Below are 17,017 nucleotides of genomic sequence, written 5' to 3'. Positions count from 1 at the left end.
GGGAATAATAACAGTCCTCTTACTGATCGCCTGACTTCTGATTCAACTTTTGATTCTTACTAGAGATACAAAAACACTCCAGTTACAGAGCAGAGTCCTTGCCATCATGGACATGAGACGGATAGAAAATAAAGAATTGTATGCTTCTGCTAACTGCAAGGAGCAAACGATGGAGGGAGGTGCGTGTGTGCACAGCCTCCTCCACCTCCCGTGCCCCCATATTCTCACCATCACCATCCAGGCGGTCAGGTCCCAGCTGTCATCGAGGCCTTCAGAGCAGATCCACTAGCAGAGTCAACGCCACAACTCCACACTGAACTGTTTATCGTTGCAATCATTTGTTGGTGTTGCAGGGAGAGAGATGACATTTAGTGAGCACTTATGATGGGCCAAGCACTGTGCCTGGCGCTTGAGTCACTTCAACTTGGATGAATTCCACCACAGCCCTGGGAGGTAGTTTTAATTATTCCCATTTTGAAGATGGGAAGATGGAGGTGCAGGGAGTTTAAGTAATTTGCCCATAGTCATTTAGCTACTAGAGAAGCGACGAGATGAGGGTCAACCTAGGTCTTTCTCCAAGCTCTTTCCAGTGAGCATAAGATGTCTCTGCCAACCAGATTGCAAATACCTTGAAGGTAGGGTCCATGTCTTAAACCTTTTCTGAGTCTTCCCCTTGCCGGAGCAGAGTAGATGCCTGACAGACTCTGAAAGTTTGATGTGTGGGATGGAGAAGCCCTCATCCCAGGCCTGGAGCTGACCCTGTCACAGGGAGTCGGGCAAATATAGGTAAAAACAAGGGTCTAGGCCATGGAAACACTGTTTGGGCCATGACAATAGTCACCCTGAGCAGCTGTGGGGTCTAGTCCTGCATGCCAGGCTGCCAGGCCAGCCCCCTCCTCCCAAGGCTGCCCCAAAACACCCAGCTTCCCACACCTTGCATTAGTCATGGTTTTAGCCTGAAACACCTGCCTCAACCCATCCCAATTTCTTGTCTTTCAGCTTCCTGACTCATTTTCCCATTTTGGCCTAGCCTCTTCATTGTCTTGACCCCCTGAACTATTTCCCAACTATGACCTTTTCCTAATCCCTTGATGGCAATTCAGCATCTGCCTCTGGAGCACTGTCCCTGAGCCCTAGACCTGGGTATGGCCAGAGGTGGGTGAGAAGTAGAGTATCCAAGGACTAGAATCTCTCCTTTCCGGGCTGGCAGGGACAGCAGTAGTGGGGAGCTGGGGCCGAGGGCCTTTCTACTTTATAGGCTGGATGAGCTGTAGCCACCAGCTAGCCAAGGTCATCAGCTGGAAGCTGCCTGGTTGGCCTTCTCCACCTTCTCCTCCTCCCCTCGGGCTGGGATTTCCTGTGGGCCCACCCCAGCCTTAACACTGAGCCCCTTTCCTTCTCTGCACGCACTTCTTCGGGGTGGGCTGTGATGGCCTGGCGGGCCACCACCGCTGGGTGAGACGCCCCTCATCCAGCACCCAGCACCCAGTACCTTGAATTGCTTCTCCATCGTAGCACCTGGCCGTCAGTCTCATCACTGCCCAGCTACTTGTCTGTCTTCCCTCAGACTGTAGGTCTGAGAGAAGACAGACACTTGCTCACCCTTGGATCGCCAGCACCTTGTCCAGTGTCTGGCACACAATAAGGGCTTAATGTTTGTTGAGGTGGATCACTCCTCCAAGCACTCTCTCCTCTCCCCACAGGGACTATGTCCCAAGTCTGCCCATTCCTTACCCAATTGTCCTTCAGTCTTCAGAGGTAGCCCTCCTAGACCCCATGCCCGAGACAACTTGGGTGGGCCTCTCTGGTAGGGGCAAGTGTGGGAGGACAACCTCCCATTACTATGTAATCACGCCCTGGGTTGGTCACCACAGCCCCACCAGCCCCCAGGGGACAAGGCTCATGCTTCTGGCCAGAGACCAGAACCTAGTGGGGGGCCTGGGGTGGGGTCAAGTTGGAAAGGAGACAAAAGTAGAGCCCACGGGGGACCAAGTGGTTCCCGGGGCGGGGGGGGGGGGGGGGCGGGAAACAAGATGGCACCAGCCACGAGGGCTGTGAATAAGGGAAGCCAGGCAAGGTGCCCGCCGCCTTGTCCCAGGCCTTCGGGGCGACGTGTCGTCACCAGAGGATCGGAAACCTGTACTTTGGGAACTTGGCAGCCAGGGCTGGGTTTTTCGTGTTTTCTGTAATTATTTCCCTTTTGTTCTCTCTTAGTATTTAGTAAAGCCCTTTGTGAAAATGCCAGCTGGTCTCAGCTGTGCTAAGAGGATGACAAAGGGGTCCTCTGTGCGTGCTTGGCCCTCCACTTTAATGGAGGGACCTTGCTTAGTGGTGACAGCAGAGTCAAGGACCACCAAGGGCAAAGGGAGGCTCCGGGGCCACAGCCAGCACCTCGTGTTCAGCAGCCTCTCTGACGCTGAGCCTCCTTCCTGGTCCCAGACGGGGCTTTATTGAAACCAGAGGGGCTGGAGGGCTGGCCAGCCACGGTTGCTTTGAGGGAGGGCATTTGTGTGGATCCTGGTGGTGTCCAAAGCTCTCGAGACATCCAGAGGCCAGGCACCTGCTGTGCTCTGGCTACCCAAAGCGGGGTGGGCAGTCCCTCCCCAGTTGGGGCCACTTGGCAAGCTGATGTCGAGGAATCAGGCTCACGAGCGGGTGCCGGAGCTGCCTCCTTTTCCTGCCCTCCCAGCCCAGGAGCCTTGCTAAGTCTTGGTCCCCTGCCTGCAGGCTGCCCACCAGGATGGAGGCTCAGCTGGTCCCTTCCCAACTGCAGGGACCCCTCCGCATCCTTATCTCCTGTAACTATGCCCTGCTTTTCCTCCTGGCCCTTGTCTTTTCCCCATTGCGTCTCTCTGCTGGCCTGGTGAGAAGGGCCTGGGAGACCTTCCTCCTCAGGAACAATCGCCCCTTTCTCTCTGTTGTGTAAGTGATACACGAGGAGAGGAAGCTATTTGTAACTAATCGGCTGTGATGTGGAACGGAGCTCAGGGAGCCGACAGCTCGGGGCTGTCCCGCCGCTGCGACAGCTGGGTAGTTGGGGATGGCAGGTCACCCTTCTCCTCTCCCACCCCTCCGGGGAGGCCTGAGGGCTGATGGCGGGTGGGAACACCGCTGCGCAACAGGCTCTGTGTGTGACACACTGAGTATCTGGGAATCTCGCAACCACCTTCGAGGGAAGTATTGTTTTTCCCACGTTTCAGATGAGGAAGCACAGGCTCAGAGAGGTGAATTCCTTCAGCTAGCTAGCAGCAGGAGGGAGAGGGATGGACTGGGATCGGCTGAGGCCATACAAGGAGGGAGTGTTGCACAGGGATTACTAGCTACGTGACCTTAGGCAAGTCTTTTCAGCTTTCCAACCCCAACTGAGAGGCTGATTGTGTGATTTAAATGAGAAAGTGGAAGTCGGTCATGTAGCACAGTGCCCCGGACATGGTATGTGCTTAATGACTTCAGCTACTATGATCATTTCCTGCAAAAAGGGTAAAGAGATGGGCCAGATTACCCCCGCCAAGTTGCAAGCAGACCTCACCATGATCACCATGGATAGCAGGAAAGCCATCCCGGAGGAGGCAAGGCTTCTAGATGATTCTTCTGCCCTCCGAGGGGTGGAGCTAACCTCAGGGACCTCCTTCTCCATAGAGTGGAATCCAGGGAAAGGGTGGGAGGGAAGGCGGCCTCCTCAACACCCGGGCCCCTTCTCTGTGTCACTCATATAAGGAGGCAGAGATGCTCCTCATTCATAGGTTATCACAGATAATTATGAATTCGCATCTGAAAAACCAGAATCAAGGTGCAAAGTGCTCTGGGAGCATAAAGAGTGGGGAACATGATGCTGGCATGTGTGGACGGGGGTGGAGAATCAAAATAAATATCAGATCTCCCTGGCCTGGAAATCCTGGTCATCCTGTCCCCCGGGGAAGGCACTCACCCCAGAAACTGGAAGATTCTGTGAAAGGGAAGGGAGATGGGCCCTAGAACCAGCACCTGGGGCTTCTTGGGGAAGAAGGTCTTCATGCCCCAGCCATGTCTTCAAGGTGGCAATGTGACAAAACTCTTCTGCAGGGACACCCCCAAAGGAAAAAAAAAAAACCAAAACAACAAAAACATAAGGCCTGCTTTCCAGGTAATCCCTGAAGGACTTCTCTGAGCACTTGTGGGGAGGTTGAGGAAAACAGCAACCAAAAGATCTGTCCCCACCCCTTGACCTCACGACACTGTGTCCAGAGACTGCAGAGTTTAGGGAAGTAGCCAGTCACTCAGCATCCCAGAACCGGCAGTGGGCCAAAGGCCTGGAGTCTTTGCTTGGTGCTCACCCCGAGGCAGAGAATCCCAGGGTGGGGGGGAGAAGGGGCTTCTGTTTCTGTCAGGAATGACGCCGTCTCTGTCGTGGGTCGAAAGGCCAGGGGAGACAGTACAGACTAAACATCTCATAATTGGAACAGCGTGGATGTGGGTGAGGATCCCTATGAGGGCTTATATCTGTTCCATTTTAATGTCATCTCTGGGAGTGTTAGCCACTGGTCAAGTTGTCATTCTGTACTTCAGAGGGAGGGGGGCCGGCCAGGCCGGCTGGTGAATCAGCAGGACTCAAGCTAACAATGGGGGAGGGAGGGGAGGGGCTGCGTCTTCTGTGGGTTCTTTGTGCACTCAGCCCTACTCAGTGCCAGTCCCTGGGCTCAGTGCTGGGGACACCAAGATGGTGGCCTTTGAGGAGCCTCTGGTCCAGCAGGAAAGGCTTAATGTTGTCTTAAGCAATACCAAATCTGGGCAAACAAAACCCTACAAGACTTTTGCCACAGACTTACGGTCACAGGCAGGTGAGCAGCTCTAAATCTCAGATGGCCTATCCTCTTGAGGACTTTCAGGCACGTGAAAGAGAATGTTCCAGAGAATTCCCAGGAGGTCTAGAGGGGCAAGAAAGGCTTTGCATAGAGAAGGTAATGTTTATGCTGCATCTTACAGGATGAATGGAAGTTTTTCAGGAACCAAAGGGCCAAAGGATCATTGCAGTCAAGGGGAGTAGCTTGGAGAGGTATGGATTAGCTGAGGGACATTGAGGAATCTGGTGGGGCTCGACTGTGAGCCGGGAAGGAGAGGGACTGTGTCTGGAGCTGAGCAAGATGTAGAAGGGAAGGCTGAGGTCAGATTGTGAAGTGCTTTGAAGGCAGTGTTGAGGGTTCATAGTTTATTTCAAGGGCTCCAGGGAGCCATTGCAAGTTCTTGAGCAGGAGAGTGAAATGGCCAGACGTGATTTTGTAGAAGCAACTCAGGGCAGGTGGAGGGTTCAGCCTGGAGGCAAGAAGACCGGATCTGTTGTTATCACGGAACTGAGAGTGGCCTGAATCAGGTAGTGGCTGTGGGAGGCGATGGGAGGGGCCAATGCTACCCAGAGAGAAGCTGGTTTTCAGGCCTTCTTTAGAGCTGGCTATGGCCTGATGACTAAGTTCTGGCCAATTTTTGCCCCTTACGGCTTCTTAGGGCACTGGGAATAAGTGGAGGCGTTGGGTTTGAGCCCTGGGAAGTCTTTTTAAAGAGAGAGGCATTTCTATCTGCCAAGTTTTTGCCTCGCACTCAAATATGATGGTAGCAGTTTGTGCAGTCATCTTGGAGTAGGAAGATGAGTTGGAAGGACACTGAGTCCCTAAAAATGTTCAGGGTCACCATACAAGCCCTGGTATGCTTATATTCAGAATAATTTTATGTGAAAGGTAAATAAACTTCTATTTCACTCACGTCACAGTTATTTCGGAGTTTTCTGTTAACAAATGGGCTGTTCCCATTTTGCCTTATAAAGGTGAAAAAATGAGTTCCACAGTTCTATATGGGTTTTATAGAAAAAAAGACTGCATTCTCCGATGGCTTATCCTGGGGAATGAATCATATCACTGCTTCCTGGGGAGAATCGGGGCTCTCCCATTCCCCCACAGTTCAAAGCAGGAATGGGGAGGCCACTGTTAAGGATACAGATGTTGGGGCCCAGCTGAGCTGGACCCGCCTCCACAGCCGCATCCCTCCCTTCCCAGCGCTCATCTTCTCCCAGAGAGCACAGGAAGGAAACTGTGTTGGGGGCAAGGGGTGCAGAGGGGAGCCAGATTAGTTTCTCTTATGGTTGGATTCCCAGGGGTGGAGGAGACAGAATGTCTAGCAGAGTCTTCAGCAGACAGACAGTGGACCTCCGGCTGGCCCTCCAGGCCCCAGGCTCTTCTCTGAGTCAAAGAACACTTGGCTGCTTCTCCAAAGATCCTTCTCTGCCTCCAGCTCCCCTCATCTTGGAGAAGAACAGGGGCCTTGAGTGTATAGCTCTGGAGGCCCTAAGGGGCAGCACTGGCTCCTGCCTAGGGTAAAATGGAAGGAGTGGGAGCAGGGGGGCAGTGGGGCTGCAAGGGACATCTGCAGCTGCACTCTCCGGCTGTCAAACTCTAGCTTTAGGTCAGGAAAGCTCTAGGGAGTCGACTTTTCCCCAAGTACTAATCGAATGCTCTAGATGACCTCAAAGACTTTGAATCACTTCCCTATCTTTCTGCCAGGAACCTGCGGGAGTTCCCAGGAACCCACACTTACTGAGCACTTAGTATATGGCAGGTCTCACGTGCACAAGTCTGACCTCATCCCATCCTCCCAACAGCCCTGAGAATTGGCATCGGCCCCAGATTAAGTAACTTGTCTCAGGTCACCCAGCCAGTGAGCGGCTGAGCTGGACCATGAACACTAGTCACGTGACTCCAAAGACCAGCCTTCTGTGCTGGACGTTGCTGGGGAGTCCCGGGGGGCTGTGTGTGGGGGTGCTGCCTCTGCCTGAAGTCACAGAAGGCAGTTTCCAGGTCGTGCCAAAGCTAGATCAGGCTGTGAAGGAGGCGCACGGTCCTGGGTGTCCTGAGCTTCCAGCTCCCTGGCATTCCACCCCAGCTCACCACCTGCTCCTTTCCTCCCACCATGTCCTCACTCAGTTTTTCAGTGACACTGGATTTGTAATTCGACCAATAATAATATTAATAATCCTTTATAGAGATTTGATGATTCCAAATTCCAGCATACTTAGTGTGCTGAAAACACCCCTGTGAAGGCAGTCCAGTGAGGAGATGGAAGTGAGCTGTCTGGGGCCACACAGCTGGCAAGGGACCTAGACCGAACTCAGTTTCTCGGCCCTGACCTCTCACCTCAGGTCCTTCAGCACTTCTTGAATGACACCTGCACTGTCCCAGGCCCTGTGCTGGGTACTGGGGCCTAAGACACATTCTTGGCCAATGAGACACTCAAAACCAGCAGTACTAGGAAGAAAAGCTAAGGCATCACCCCTAAGACCCAGAGCTGATGTAAATAGCAGGGGGGGGTGGTTTCCTGAGAAGAGTCCAGCAGAGGGACCACTCCGCACCTCTCTCCAGGAACCACAAATCTTCCATAACATCATGCTACATCCCTGACGCTTGCCATATCCAAATGTCACCTATGCTACTATTTATTTAGTTGTGTATATTGATTGATTTTAACTTTAAAAAACTAGTTTCAAAGGAAACATTAGAAAGGTAACTGTAAAAATGAACTAACTTCTAGGTGGATGTTGCTGGTGAAGACTCTGAGCCTGAGGCCTGCTCTCTTTTTGTTAAAAGGAAACACAGCAAGTGTTTATGAGGTATTAGAGACACATTGGCCCCTAGCTGGCGCTTTCTTCTAGACCCATTAGAAGGATGGAAAAGAGGATTGGAAGGGGGACAATTTTCTTCTCCATCATTTCTTTTTTTTTTTTTTAAGATTTTATTTATTTATGGGTGCCTGGGTGGCTCAGTTGGTTAAGCGACTGCCTTCGGCTCAGGTCATGATCCTGGAGTCCTGGGATCGAGTCCCGCATCGGGCTTCCTGCTCAGCAGGGAGTCTGCTTCTCCCTCTGACCCTCTTCCCTCTCATGCTTTCTATCTCTTATTCTCTCTCTCTCTCAAATAAATAAATAAAATCAAAAGATTTTATTTATTTATTTGAGAGAGAGAGAGACAGAGAGAGAGGGAACACAACAGGGGGAGTGGGAGAGGGAGAGGCAGGCTTCCCGCTGAGCAGGGAGCCCGATGTGGGGCTTATTCCCAGGACCCTGGGATCATGCCCTGAGCCGAAGGCAGACGCCTAACGACTGAGCCACCCAGGTGCCCCTTTCTCCATCATTTCAGTGTTATTAAAGACTAGCCAAAATTATCCCAAACATGTCCCAAATCATCTCATATGTCCATACCTTAAGAACCAGTGGCATAGGAAAACAAACATTCTAGTGCCTGTGGTCAGGGCAGGTCTGATGTCTGCAGAATGGACCTCACGGGGGCGATATGGAAGGGTCATGTCATCTTCTCTTGCAAAGAGAACAAAAGGATAGCTGGGCTTCTCTGCTTCGGTATATCCTTTTACAACTTGCAAAGAGAAATTTTTTTTTTTTTTTTTTTTTTAAGCATGTGAAGCTCACAGCCTTGGGAGGCCCACAGGAAAGCTCAGTAGAGGCCACGGGGCCTATCCAAGGTCATCCAACAGGTTACTGCACAAAATACTGAGCAAATCCTTAATGGTCCTCTCTAGAGAACCCCTATCCTCACGGAGGTGAATACAGCATCCATTTTGTGCAGAAAGCCTGTTCCCCACCGAAGAAAACCCAGACAGACCCTTGGAGGTTGGTCCCGGAAGAAGAGCTTCTGGAGGAGCCATCTTGGAAGTCCGATCTCGACCCTTGAAACTGGGTTCACCTTCCCCTAGGGGTGTCTCTCTTCCTGACTCCCACTGCTGTCACCCTGTCGGTTCCAGTGGGTACTCAGACAAAGGAAGGACAAGGGGGAAACACACACTGAGGGAATAGGAATGGGTCACTGTGAGAACCTGAGATGTCTGTGTCCCAGTGTCAAAGTCCTGGTGGGCTCGCTTCCCGGCCTGTGCCTGCCTCCCCGTACATGGCTCATCTGCCAGCCCACCACCTGGGGACCCCCTAAGTTTGTCCCCCTTCACGGTCCAGGTCCAAAGAACCCCACTCCCAGGCTGCTTGGCCAGGCCTTTCCAGTTCAGGGCTGGTTCTTGCACCAAGAGACATTCTTTATAACTGATCTCAGCAATGCCTCCCCTTCCAATGAGACCCACCTCTCATATTCAGGGTGTGGCCTAGCAGTATATACACACTTTGTTTTCATTAAACAATATAAATCCATTGTAGAAAATATGAATTAGCATAAAGAATAAAATAAAACCCACCCAAATCTCATCAGAGAAAACCCCTATTAATATTTTGTTGGATATCCCTCTAAGTTTTTTCTATGCACACATATCTTTTTTTCTTATAAAATGGCATCTTATTGTTTTGTAGCATGCTTTTCTCCATTTTTATCATATTTTGGTGACGCCTTTTCATATCAGTAGTGAAAATTCTATGGAAAGAGCAGCATTGGCATTGCCTGGGAGCCTGCTAGAAATGTAGGATTTTAGGTCTGATATTAGACCTGTTGAATCAAAATGTTCATTTTAACAAGATCCCCAGGTAATGAGAGTGCTACTTGGTGTCTTTTTTTTTTTTTAAGATTTATTATTTATTTTAGAGAGAGAGAGGACACGTGAGGGGGGGGAGGGGCAGAAGGAGAGAGAGAACCTCAAGCAGACCGGCTGCTGAGTGTGGAGCCCGATGCAAGGCTGGATCCCAGGACCCTGAGCTGAAATCAAGAGTCAGCTACTTAACCAACTGAGCCACCCAGGTGCCCCTGGTCATTTTTAATGATCGTACTCCCAAGGGATACTTGCAACTGGGTGGCTAAGTTTTTCTTTTCAAATCTACCTATAACTGGGCATTTAGGTTATATCTAATGTTTCCTCTCCTATTAACGTTATAATAAGCATCTGTATACCTATTTGTTGCTCATGTCCTTTAAATTCCTAGGAGTAGAATTTCTGGGTCAAGGACTTTTGACGCTTACTGTCTAGTAGTCCTACAGAAAGACTGTTCCAGCTTACACTCCACCCTGCAGTGTCCAAGAGCGATGAGATCCCTACACCCTGGCAACCTCGGTGTTATCATTCTTTGATATCTTTGCCATCATTGCTCTGAAAGGAACATATTTCCATATGAGTATTGGAAATACTCCATTTGCACCTCTGCTGACTGCCTGTCTGCTGGGCTCTTTTACACCCTGGCTGAGAAAGCTCAGGGAGAGGTCGCAGGGCCTACGCAAGATCATCCGGCAGGTCACCCCCACTGAGATAGGGAGAGAGGTTGCCACTGAGGACTGCAGAGAGGGTGGCCTGAGCCCAGTCCTGGTGTAGAGCCCTGCGCAGAGTGGATGCTCATGTTGTTGCCTGCCTGAGAATACGGTCAGCTTGGGCCCATTTCACACCTAGCCTGGCTCTCTTGTGGGCCCCAGCCTCGTGTTGTGTCCAGACCCCAGAGCAAGTGCCAGCCACGTCCCCGCCTCCTGGCCTGCAGAGGCCTGGGTGCTGGCTGCGACCCAGGATGGTGGAGTCAGGTTCTAGCCGGGCACTCCATGGTTTCCCCGGCAGGCTGGCTGGCTGGCCAGATGTGCTGGGGAGCGCCGGTGGAGAGGACAATTCAGGGAAGTGACCCTGCCCGGTAGCCGAGCTCCTGCCCCAGCAAGCATTGTGAGCCGCCCACTGGCCACGGCTGCTGAAGCTGCTGACGGTGGCTGCAGGAAGCCGAGCTTACTCAGCCCCGGCTGCAGGGCTGCACGTGGCTGTGTTTGCTACCTCCCTCCACCCAGCCTTCCTCCCAGGCATAGCCTGCCCCGCCAGCAGCTGGGGGAAGCACTGTGTGGGGAGGAAACAGGCGGGACCACCCCCCACATCCCCTGCAAGGCTGCACCTGTGCTCCGCTGGCCCTGCCACCTGTTGCCTGACTGGGCACAGGGCGTGCCGGGAGCCTCGGCTGCAGAGTGAGGCGTGGGGCTGGAACCCGGGGTGCGTCCTGGCCTAGGGCAGGCAAGCTAGGAGTGGGACCCTACGTTGACACCTACTGAAAGCACCCCTCACTCCCCACCGCCACTGGGCTGTATGAACTATTATCTTCCTCTGGCAGAAAAGGAAATCAAAGCTCAGAAAATAAGAGTAATAAGAGCCTAACCTAGCATTCGCTTATTAGGTGCCAGGAACTCTGCTGCATGCGTTGCCAATGTTTTAACTTATTCGTGTCTCACAAGAATAGCAGGTATAACAGTAGGCCCATTTTCCCTGATAAAACCCAAACTCAGAGAGGTGAAGGCACTTGCTCTAGATCACATAGCCTGTAAGAGGCAGACCTACATGTCTGACTGCAAAATCACACCCTTAACTCTCCCCCAACACAGCCGACAACCGGTCCCCACAGGAGCACCCAAGCTGGTTCCCCATGTGGCACTGCTCAGCAGGAGTCCCCTGCCCCTAGACCTCTGTCTCACCATCCCCTTGTGTCTCCGCCCCCCCTGGCCCCCCTCCCCACCACGGTGTCCTTGGAGACCGGCTCTCAGATGCTGTGTTCTCTGGCTGTCTCCATCCTGCCCTGACTCTGGGTTTCTCTGGCTCTTCTGGCAGGCAGAGGGGACAAAGAGGGAATTCGCATGGAATGTGGCAAACAAACTGTGGCACCCAGTTGCCACGGGCAGCAGAAGAGTGTCTCCCAGCTGGGAGATGAATGGGTAGAGAATAAAGCAGAGGGGAAGGGAGAGAGGAGCTGGTTCAGGGGCCGGGGGACCAGTGAAGCTGGTATCTGGAGGACGAGGGGTGGACTAGGGAGAGGGCAGCACCCCTGGGCCCCCACGTACCTTTTGCCTTTGGCAGTGGCGGCAGCAACCCCAGGCCTCACTGAGGACTGCAGTTGCCATTGCAAGCTGTGGGCTGCCAAGGATGGGAGGGCAGGAAGAAGAAGGGAGTTGGTTTCAGGGTGAGGGTCTCTTCGTAAGCCTGTTGACAAGCTTTCAAGTCTGCGAGATGGGATGCTGGGTTCTCAACAGATTCACTGCTATCCTGAGTGGGGCTCAAAGCCAGGCCTCTGGGCCTTTGGCAATCAGGGTGCAATCCAACCACCAGCTGTCATGGCAACCTGTATCTCTAGAACTGCATAGAGAGGCCTAGAGTCTGCAGCCCAGGGGACCAGAGGCTCATTAGTACGTGGCAATGGGCAAGCTCATGGGTGTGCCAGGGGGAACCCTATAGGGTTGGGCCCAGAAAGGGGTCTGACTTTGGCCCAGCCGCTTCCTTCTAGTCCTGGCCTCTTCCCGGCAGTGTCTCCAGGGTCTGGCCTAACTAAGTTGGGCTTCAGCCAAGCTGGCTGGCCTCCAGGTGGATTTGGGACAGACAGCTGGGATGTGGCGTTTCCCGCTCTGAAGAGACAGAGGCTGGAGATGGGGCCGTGGTGGGGCTGGAGTCTGGAGTGCTGGGCCCCTCAGCGACGGATCTCAGCAGGACAGTGGGGTCATGGGTGGGTGGAGGCTGGATGGACTGTCCTTAGTGAGGTTTCCCAGCAAGGGCATATGTCAAAGGATTAGGACCAGGTGGTCCCCATGCCTCCACCCATTCCTTATCTGGGTGCCTCTGGGACCTGAGCGGGTCCCTCTGGAAGGCCAGCCAGCTGGCTCTGAAACTCCCTTCTCTGTCCTCACCCCACGGCTCTCACTTTTTCAGAATAGTTTCCCTCCTCCCTGGGGTCAGGTCAGCCTGCCCCAGGGTAACATCTGACACTGTTCACTTGTCTCCTTTTGAACATCCTGGTAGACCTGGTCACAGCTGCTTGCACTCTTGATTCTGGTGTAGACACTGTGTTCAGTTCCTCAAGACAACCTTTGTTTGGGTCTACAGGGCATATGTGAATAATAACACTGTCCTCCCCACAGCCCCTAGCTGCCAGGTTCAGCTTTGGTCCTTTTTTCTGTCCTTACTTGTCTAGACAATTCCTATCCATCCTTTGAGGCCCATGTCGGATGTGAAGCTCCTGCTCTCCCCACACCCCACCCCCCAACCCCCATCTTTTCAGGCAGAATCACTCATTTCCTGCTCTGTGCTTCATTAGCACAGAGCACTGAGTGAACGAAGCTCCCCAAAGAGAAAAAAAGCTGCTGGTCTTGACAGTCTCTTGTTCAAACATTTTCCATGGCTCCCCACTGTGAAAAAGCCTTTTGCCCTTTTGGGCTTCATCAATCCCCTAGACTACGCCGGAGAACCCTCCACTCCAGTCAAGTGGTCCCTTAGCCTTCCTCAAACTTGGTCTGAACCTTCCCCTCTAGACTCCCCTGCTAGGGCCTTCCCCTCTTCCTAGAACACATACCATCACACTCACCTACTGAAATCCTACCCATTCTTGCATTTTGTGGCCCCGGGAGGCTGGTGGCTCTCGAAAGGGCATAAGAGAAACTGCCCTTGGGGGGCCCAGGGTTCTTCTTCCACCCGCTCTCTGATCTCTAGAGCCAATGGCTTTTGATGAACCTGCATCATATATTCCATAATTTGAACCAAGCTGCAGCTGACAACCTCCCATTAATGTCCCGTGTAAGTGCAAATGAGTGTGTCCCTGTGTGTGAATGAACACATGTATGTTCGTGGGAAGATACGAGCAAACGCGCACAGGGAGCACACAGGGTGTGTTCGGAAATGCGTAGGAATGAATGTGCCTCTCCATGTGTGAGAGCAGGTGTTTCATGCCTGTGTGAGCATGGGTGTGCACATGAGCCTGTGTGCCAAAGCATATGTGCACGTGTAAACCTACGTGGGTGCTTGTGTATGCTGAAGGTGTGTGCTTGTGTCTGCAGGCAACTCTGTACATGTGCATGGGTGTATGTGTCCTGGAACACCTGCTTCTGCCCAGGCCAGGGGTCCCGGGGAAGGCCAAGGCCAGTCAGTCTGCCTTCCACAAACCTCCCAACCTCCAGGGGCACGAGGAGGGGCTGTACACTGCATCTTAACTTACGACAGAGATAAATGCAGAATTCTTGTGAGGCTGCTGGGCTGTGGTGATGAGCAGCTGTTGAGTGTCAGGGATCTGACCCTGTGGGGACCTGGCCCCTGGGCTCCAGCCCTCAGGATCCCCTGTCCCCCACTGAGCTGGTAACCAAGCAAGAGATAATGGCTCTGTCCTGGGCCTCAGGCAACAAGGCCCCACCCCAGACCTGTGAGGTGCTGCCTATGCTGGGCCATGGCAGTGGGGACAATGACAGGGCCAGAGTACCCAGAGAATGCCAGTCTCTGGTCCTCCTTCCTCTGGGGACCAAACTTTGAAAAAATAAAGCACCCGGTTAATGCTGAAGTAGAGTCCATTCTGTGAATTCACTTTAGATGGAACAAGGGTATATCGGTTTAAAGTGCAGCAAGGAAGCTTAGGCGAGACGTAACGAAGGAGTACCCTTCCTTGACAAAGGCCACAAAATCTATGCCTTCAAAGATCCCAACAACAGGATCCATATCCACCCACAGAGCTGGTGGAGGGGGTCAGAGACAGGAGACTGGCCTGGGTGACCTTTAGAAGTGTGCCCTCCCACTGTCCTGGCTCTGTCCTCTGCAGCTCTGAGGGGGTCCACAGGGGCGTCTGGGGCAAGAACTAGTCAGACGCACTTCCGTGTACTGCTCCCAAGATCCGTCCCTCCTCCGGAACCTTCTTATCCCTCATTTCCTGCTTCTCTCCTCTCACCTCCAAGCGGCTGCCCCAGCCTTGGCCCCAAAGTGGCTTCCTCACTCCCTCCCTGCTGCTCCAGAATTCTCCCAGCAGACCACCCCCAAAGGCCCAGCCCAATCCTGCCTAGTCCCTGGAGAGCAGCCCTGGGCCTCCCACCCAAGAGGAGAGGTGCTTAGAGGCTCAAACTGGGAGGGGCCCTGGGGTGGAGGCAGGGAGACAGCAGGCCTGGTGGGCAAGATCCCTCACCTAGGTGGTCCTCAGGGAGCTAAGGCCAACTGGATGTGAGAGGGTACCCTGGCATGGGTCAGAGGAGCCCTTGGTGCTGGAGATCCCCCTTCTTGAGGGGTTTTGGGCTCCCCATCCTGCCTTTCCTGGTGGCTTCCTCTGGCTCCCCAGGGAGTGGCCCTGGGGAGGATATGCAGAGGTGCTTGGGGAGGATGGGGAGGGAGGGTGAATGCCCCCACACACCCTGGGCTCCCCTCCTCCTCCTCCTCCTGGAGCTCCTATGCCTTCCCTGGGAGGTCTGACCCAGGCGAGCCCAGGGACGAGGGGAGGAGGTCATTAATCACCGTTATTTATTATTTCTTATGTAACCGGTGTTATGAAACATGGGACCTTGTACCAGGCACAACCGGGAATATGTGCAAGATGGCCCCTACTAGTAAGAGCTTCCTGTGGGATGACCAGGTAGGCTCAGGAACCACAGGGCCACCTGCAGACCAGCCTGGAAGGAGGGGAGCAGGCTGGACTGGGCTCTGGCTGGAGGTAGGTCAGCCCTGCTATGCTGCCTGCTATCTCAGGGAGCCCTAGGTAGGAAGGGAGCTGCGTTTGGGGCCCCCTGAACCACAACAGGCCTAGATCAGCTCTGGCTCCGGGGTGGCCTGGGTCACAGCTGGAGTTGTCAACATATTGACCCAGGAGGAGATAACATCCAAAGGGCTTGCAGTCCCAGTCAGACAAGGAGGGGAATGTCGCCGGAAAAGATCCCTGGCCCCTAGAGGGATCAAACTAAATGGGGCTTTAATAGGTCTCTTCCAGCTCAGATTTCATGGGTAATTGGAAGCAGGTCCCGAGCTGAGCAGAGTGGGCTGGCTCTAGTGGCCTGTGGGGCTGGGGACTGAGGAGAGGCAGGGGGATGCTGCCTTCATGCCACTCCACACATCCCACTGTGGCCTCACTGGGGCTTCTGAATTCCCTTTACACTGCTTTGGAAGTGCTGCTCTTTTAACTCCTTCAGTGTAAGAAAATGGGTAAGCAGGGAGGGAGAACCTGAGTCCCGGCTCAGAGGGGAACAGAGAAGCGTGCACTGGGCTAGATCCGTACTAGGCCTTCATTCATTCATTCATCCACTCCACAAATCTACATTAACATTTAAAACTGGCAACAACCCTTTAAGATAGAGCCCTTACATTTTTTTTTTTCATTGCAAAGGAGGCACACACTTGCTGAAACAAGATTTAAGCAATATCAAGGTATATTAAGTAAAAGTGAAAATTCTCCTCTGCCACACCACTACTCGATCCTTCCCTCATTGCTCCCATACTCCAGGGATACCTTCTGTCTACAGTTTATTGGATCTCCTTCCAGACCATCTTCAGTGCATTCTGTACTACATCCTGCCATTTTGATTCAACAATGCATCATTAATATCCTTCCAAGGCAGTAAGTAGTGTATGGATATTCCTCACTCCCATTTTAAAGATGAGGAAAACTGAGGTACAGAAAGGTTTAGTGGCTGTCCCAGACAGCACAGCCTGGCTTTATTCTCACTCTGCCAGAGCTCCCAGGTTTTCCCTGCAGAGGGTGGATATGATAGAGCAGAGAGGCTGGAAACCCCCTGAGGGAGGGTTGGGATGGGACAGAGGGCCTGGAATTGAGAAGGAAGCAGTGGGCTAGGAGTGGGTGCTAGGACAGCTTGGATGCAGTGGCACCCCTCCTTCAGTGTCCCCCAGGATCCCGCAGTGTCCTCTGTGGCTCTGGGGCCCTAGAGGCCTGGGTTGAGCAGGGCTGGTTAGCTGGTAGTGGAAGAGTTTTCAAACCAAACCTGTCAAGAGGGAAGGAAGGATTGCATTTCCACCCCTAATGTACCTGAGACACATATATTCCTCCCCTGGCCTCAAGGGGCATTTCCTGCCTAACACCGTTGGTGGGGGCTGGCCACTGCTCCTGCCTGCTAATGCTGACTAGGTGGGCCTGTTTTCCCTCCAGGACTACCATCCCATACTCCTCTGTGGCCACCAGCTACCTGGCCTCCAGCATGTCCATCAGTGAGGGGAGGGAGGCACCCCTTACCCCAGCCAGACCCTGAGCAGCCAGGACCATCTCCTACTCCCAGAGGGCTTAGGGCATCCCCTCGGAAGGTGACTGAGGGGACAGGCAGGTGGGAGGCCAGCCCAGCCTGTGCCTCAGCCTGAAATA

The 17,017-nt window shown here is 53.2% G+C and overlaps 1 protein-coding gene across 2 annotated transcripts in view; it reads right to left on the bottom strand.

The window, feature by feature from the left end:
* The window catches only part of PGF (placental growth factor), a 49,485-nt gene that overhangs the window by 16,054 nt on the left and 16,414 nt on the right, over positions 1-17,017 (bottom strand). The window contains exon 2 of one of the 2 annotated variants that reach the window (XM_027571508.2): positions 229-318. In XM_027571508.2, coding sequence (XP_027427309.1) covers positions 229-237 — 9 coding nt within the window. In that variant the 5' untranslated portion in view covers positions 238-318. Of the gene's footprint in view, positions 1-228; positions 319-17,017 lie in introns of those variants that run through there. The other variant, XM_027571504.1, reaches the window with a different exon arrangement.

This window comes from Zalophus californianus, chromosome 6 (assembly GCF_009762305.2).
Source record: "Zalophus californianus isolate mZalCal1 chromosome 6, mZalCal1.pri.v2, whole genome shotgun sequence".
Taxonomy (NCBI): domain Eukaryota; kingdom Metazoa; phylum Chordata; class Mammalia; order Carnivora; family Otariidae; genus Zalophus; species Zalophus californianus.
Note: the sequence above shows the minus strand (reverse complement) of the source record. Positions and strands in the feature narration are given on the sequence as shown.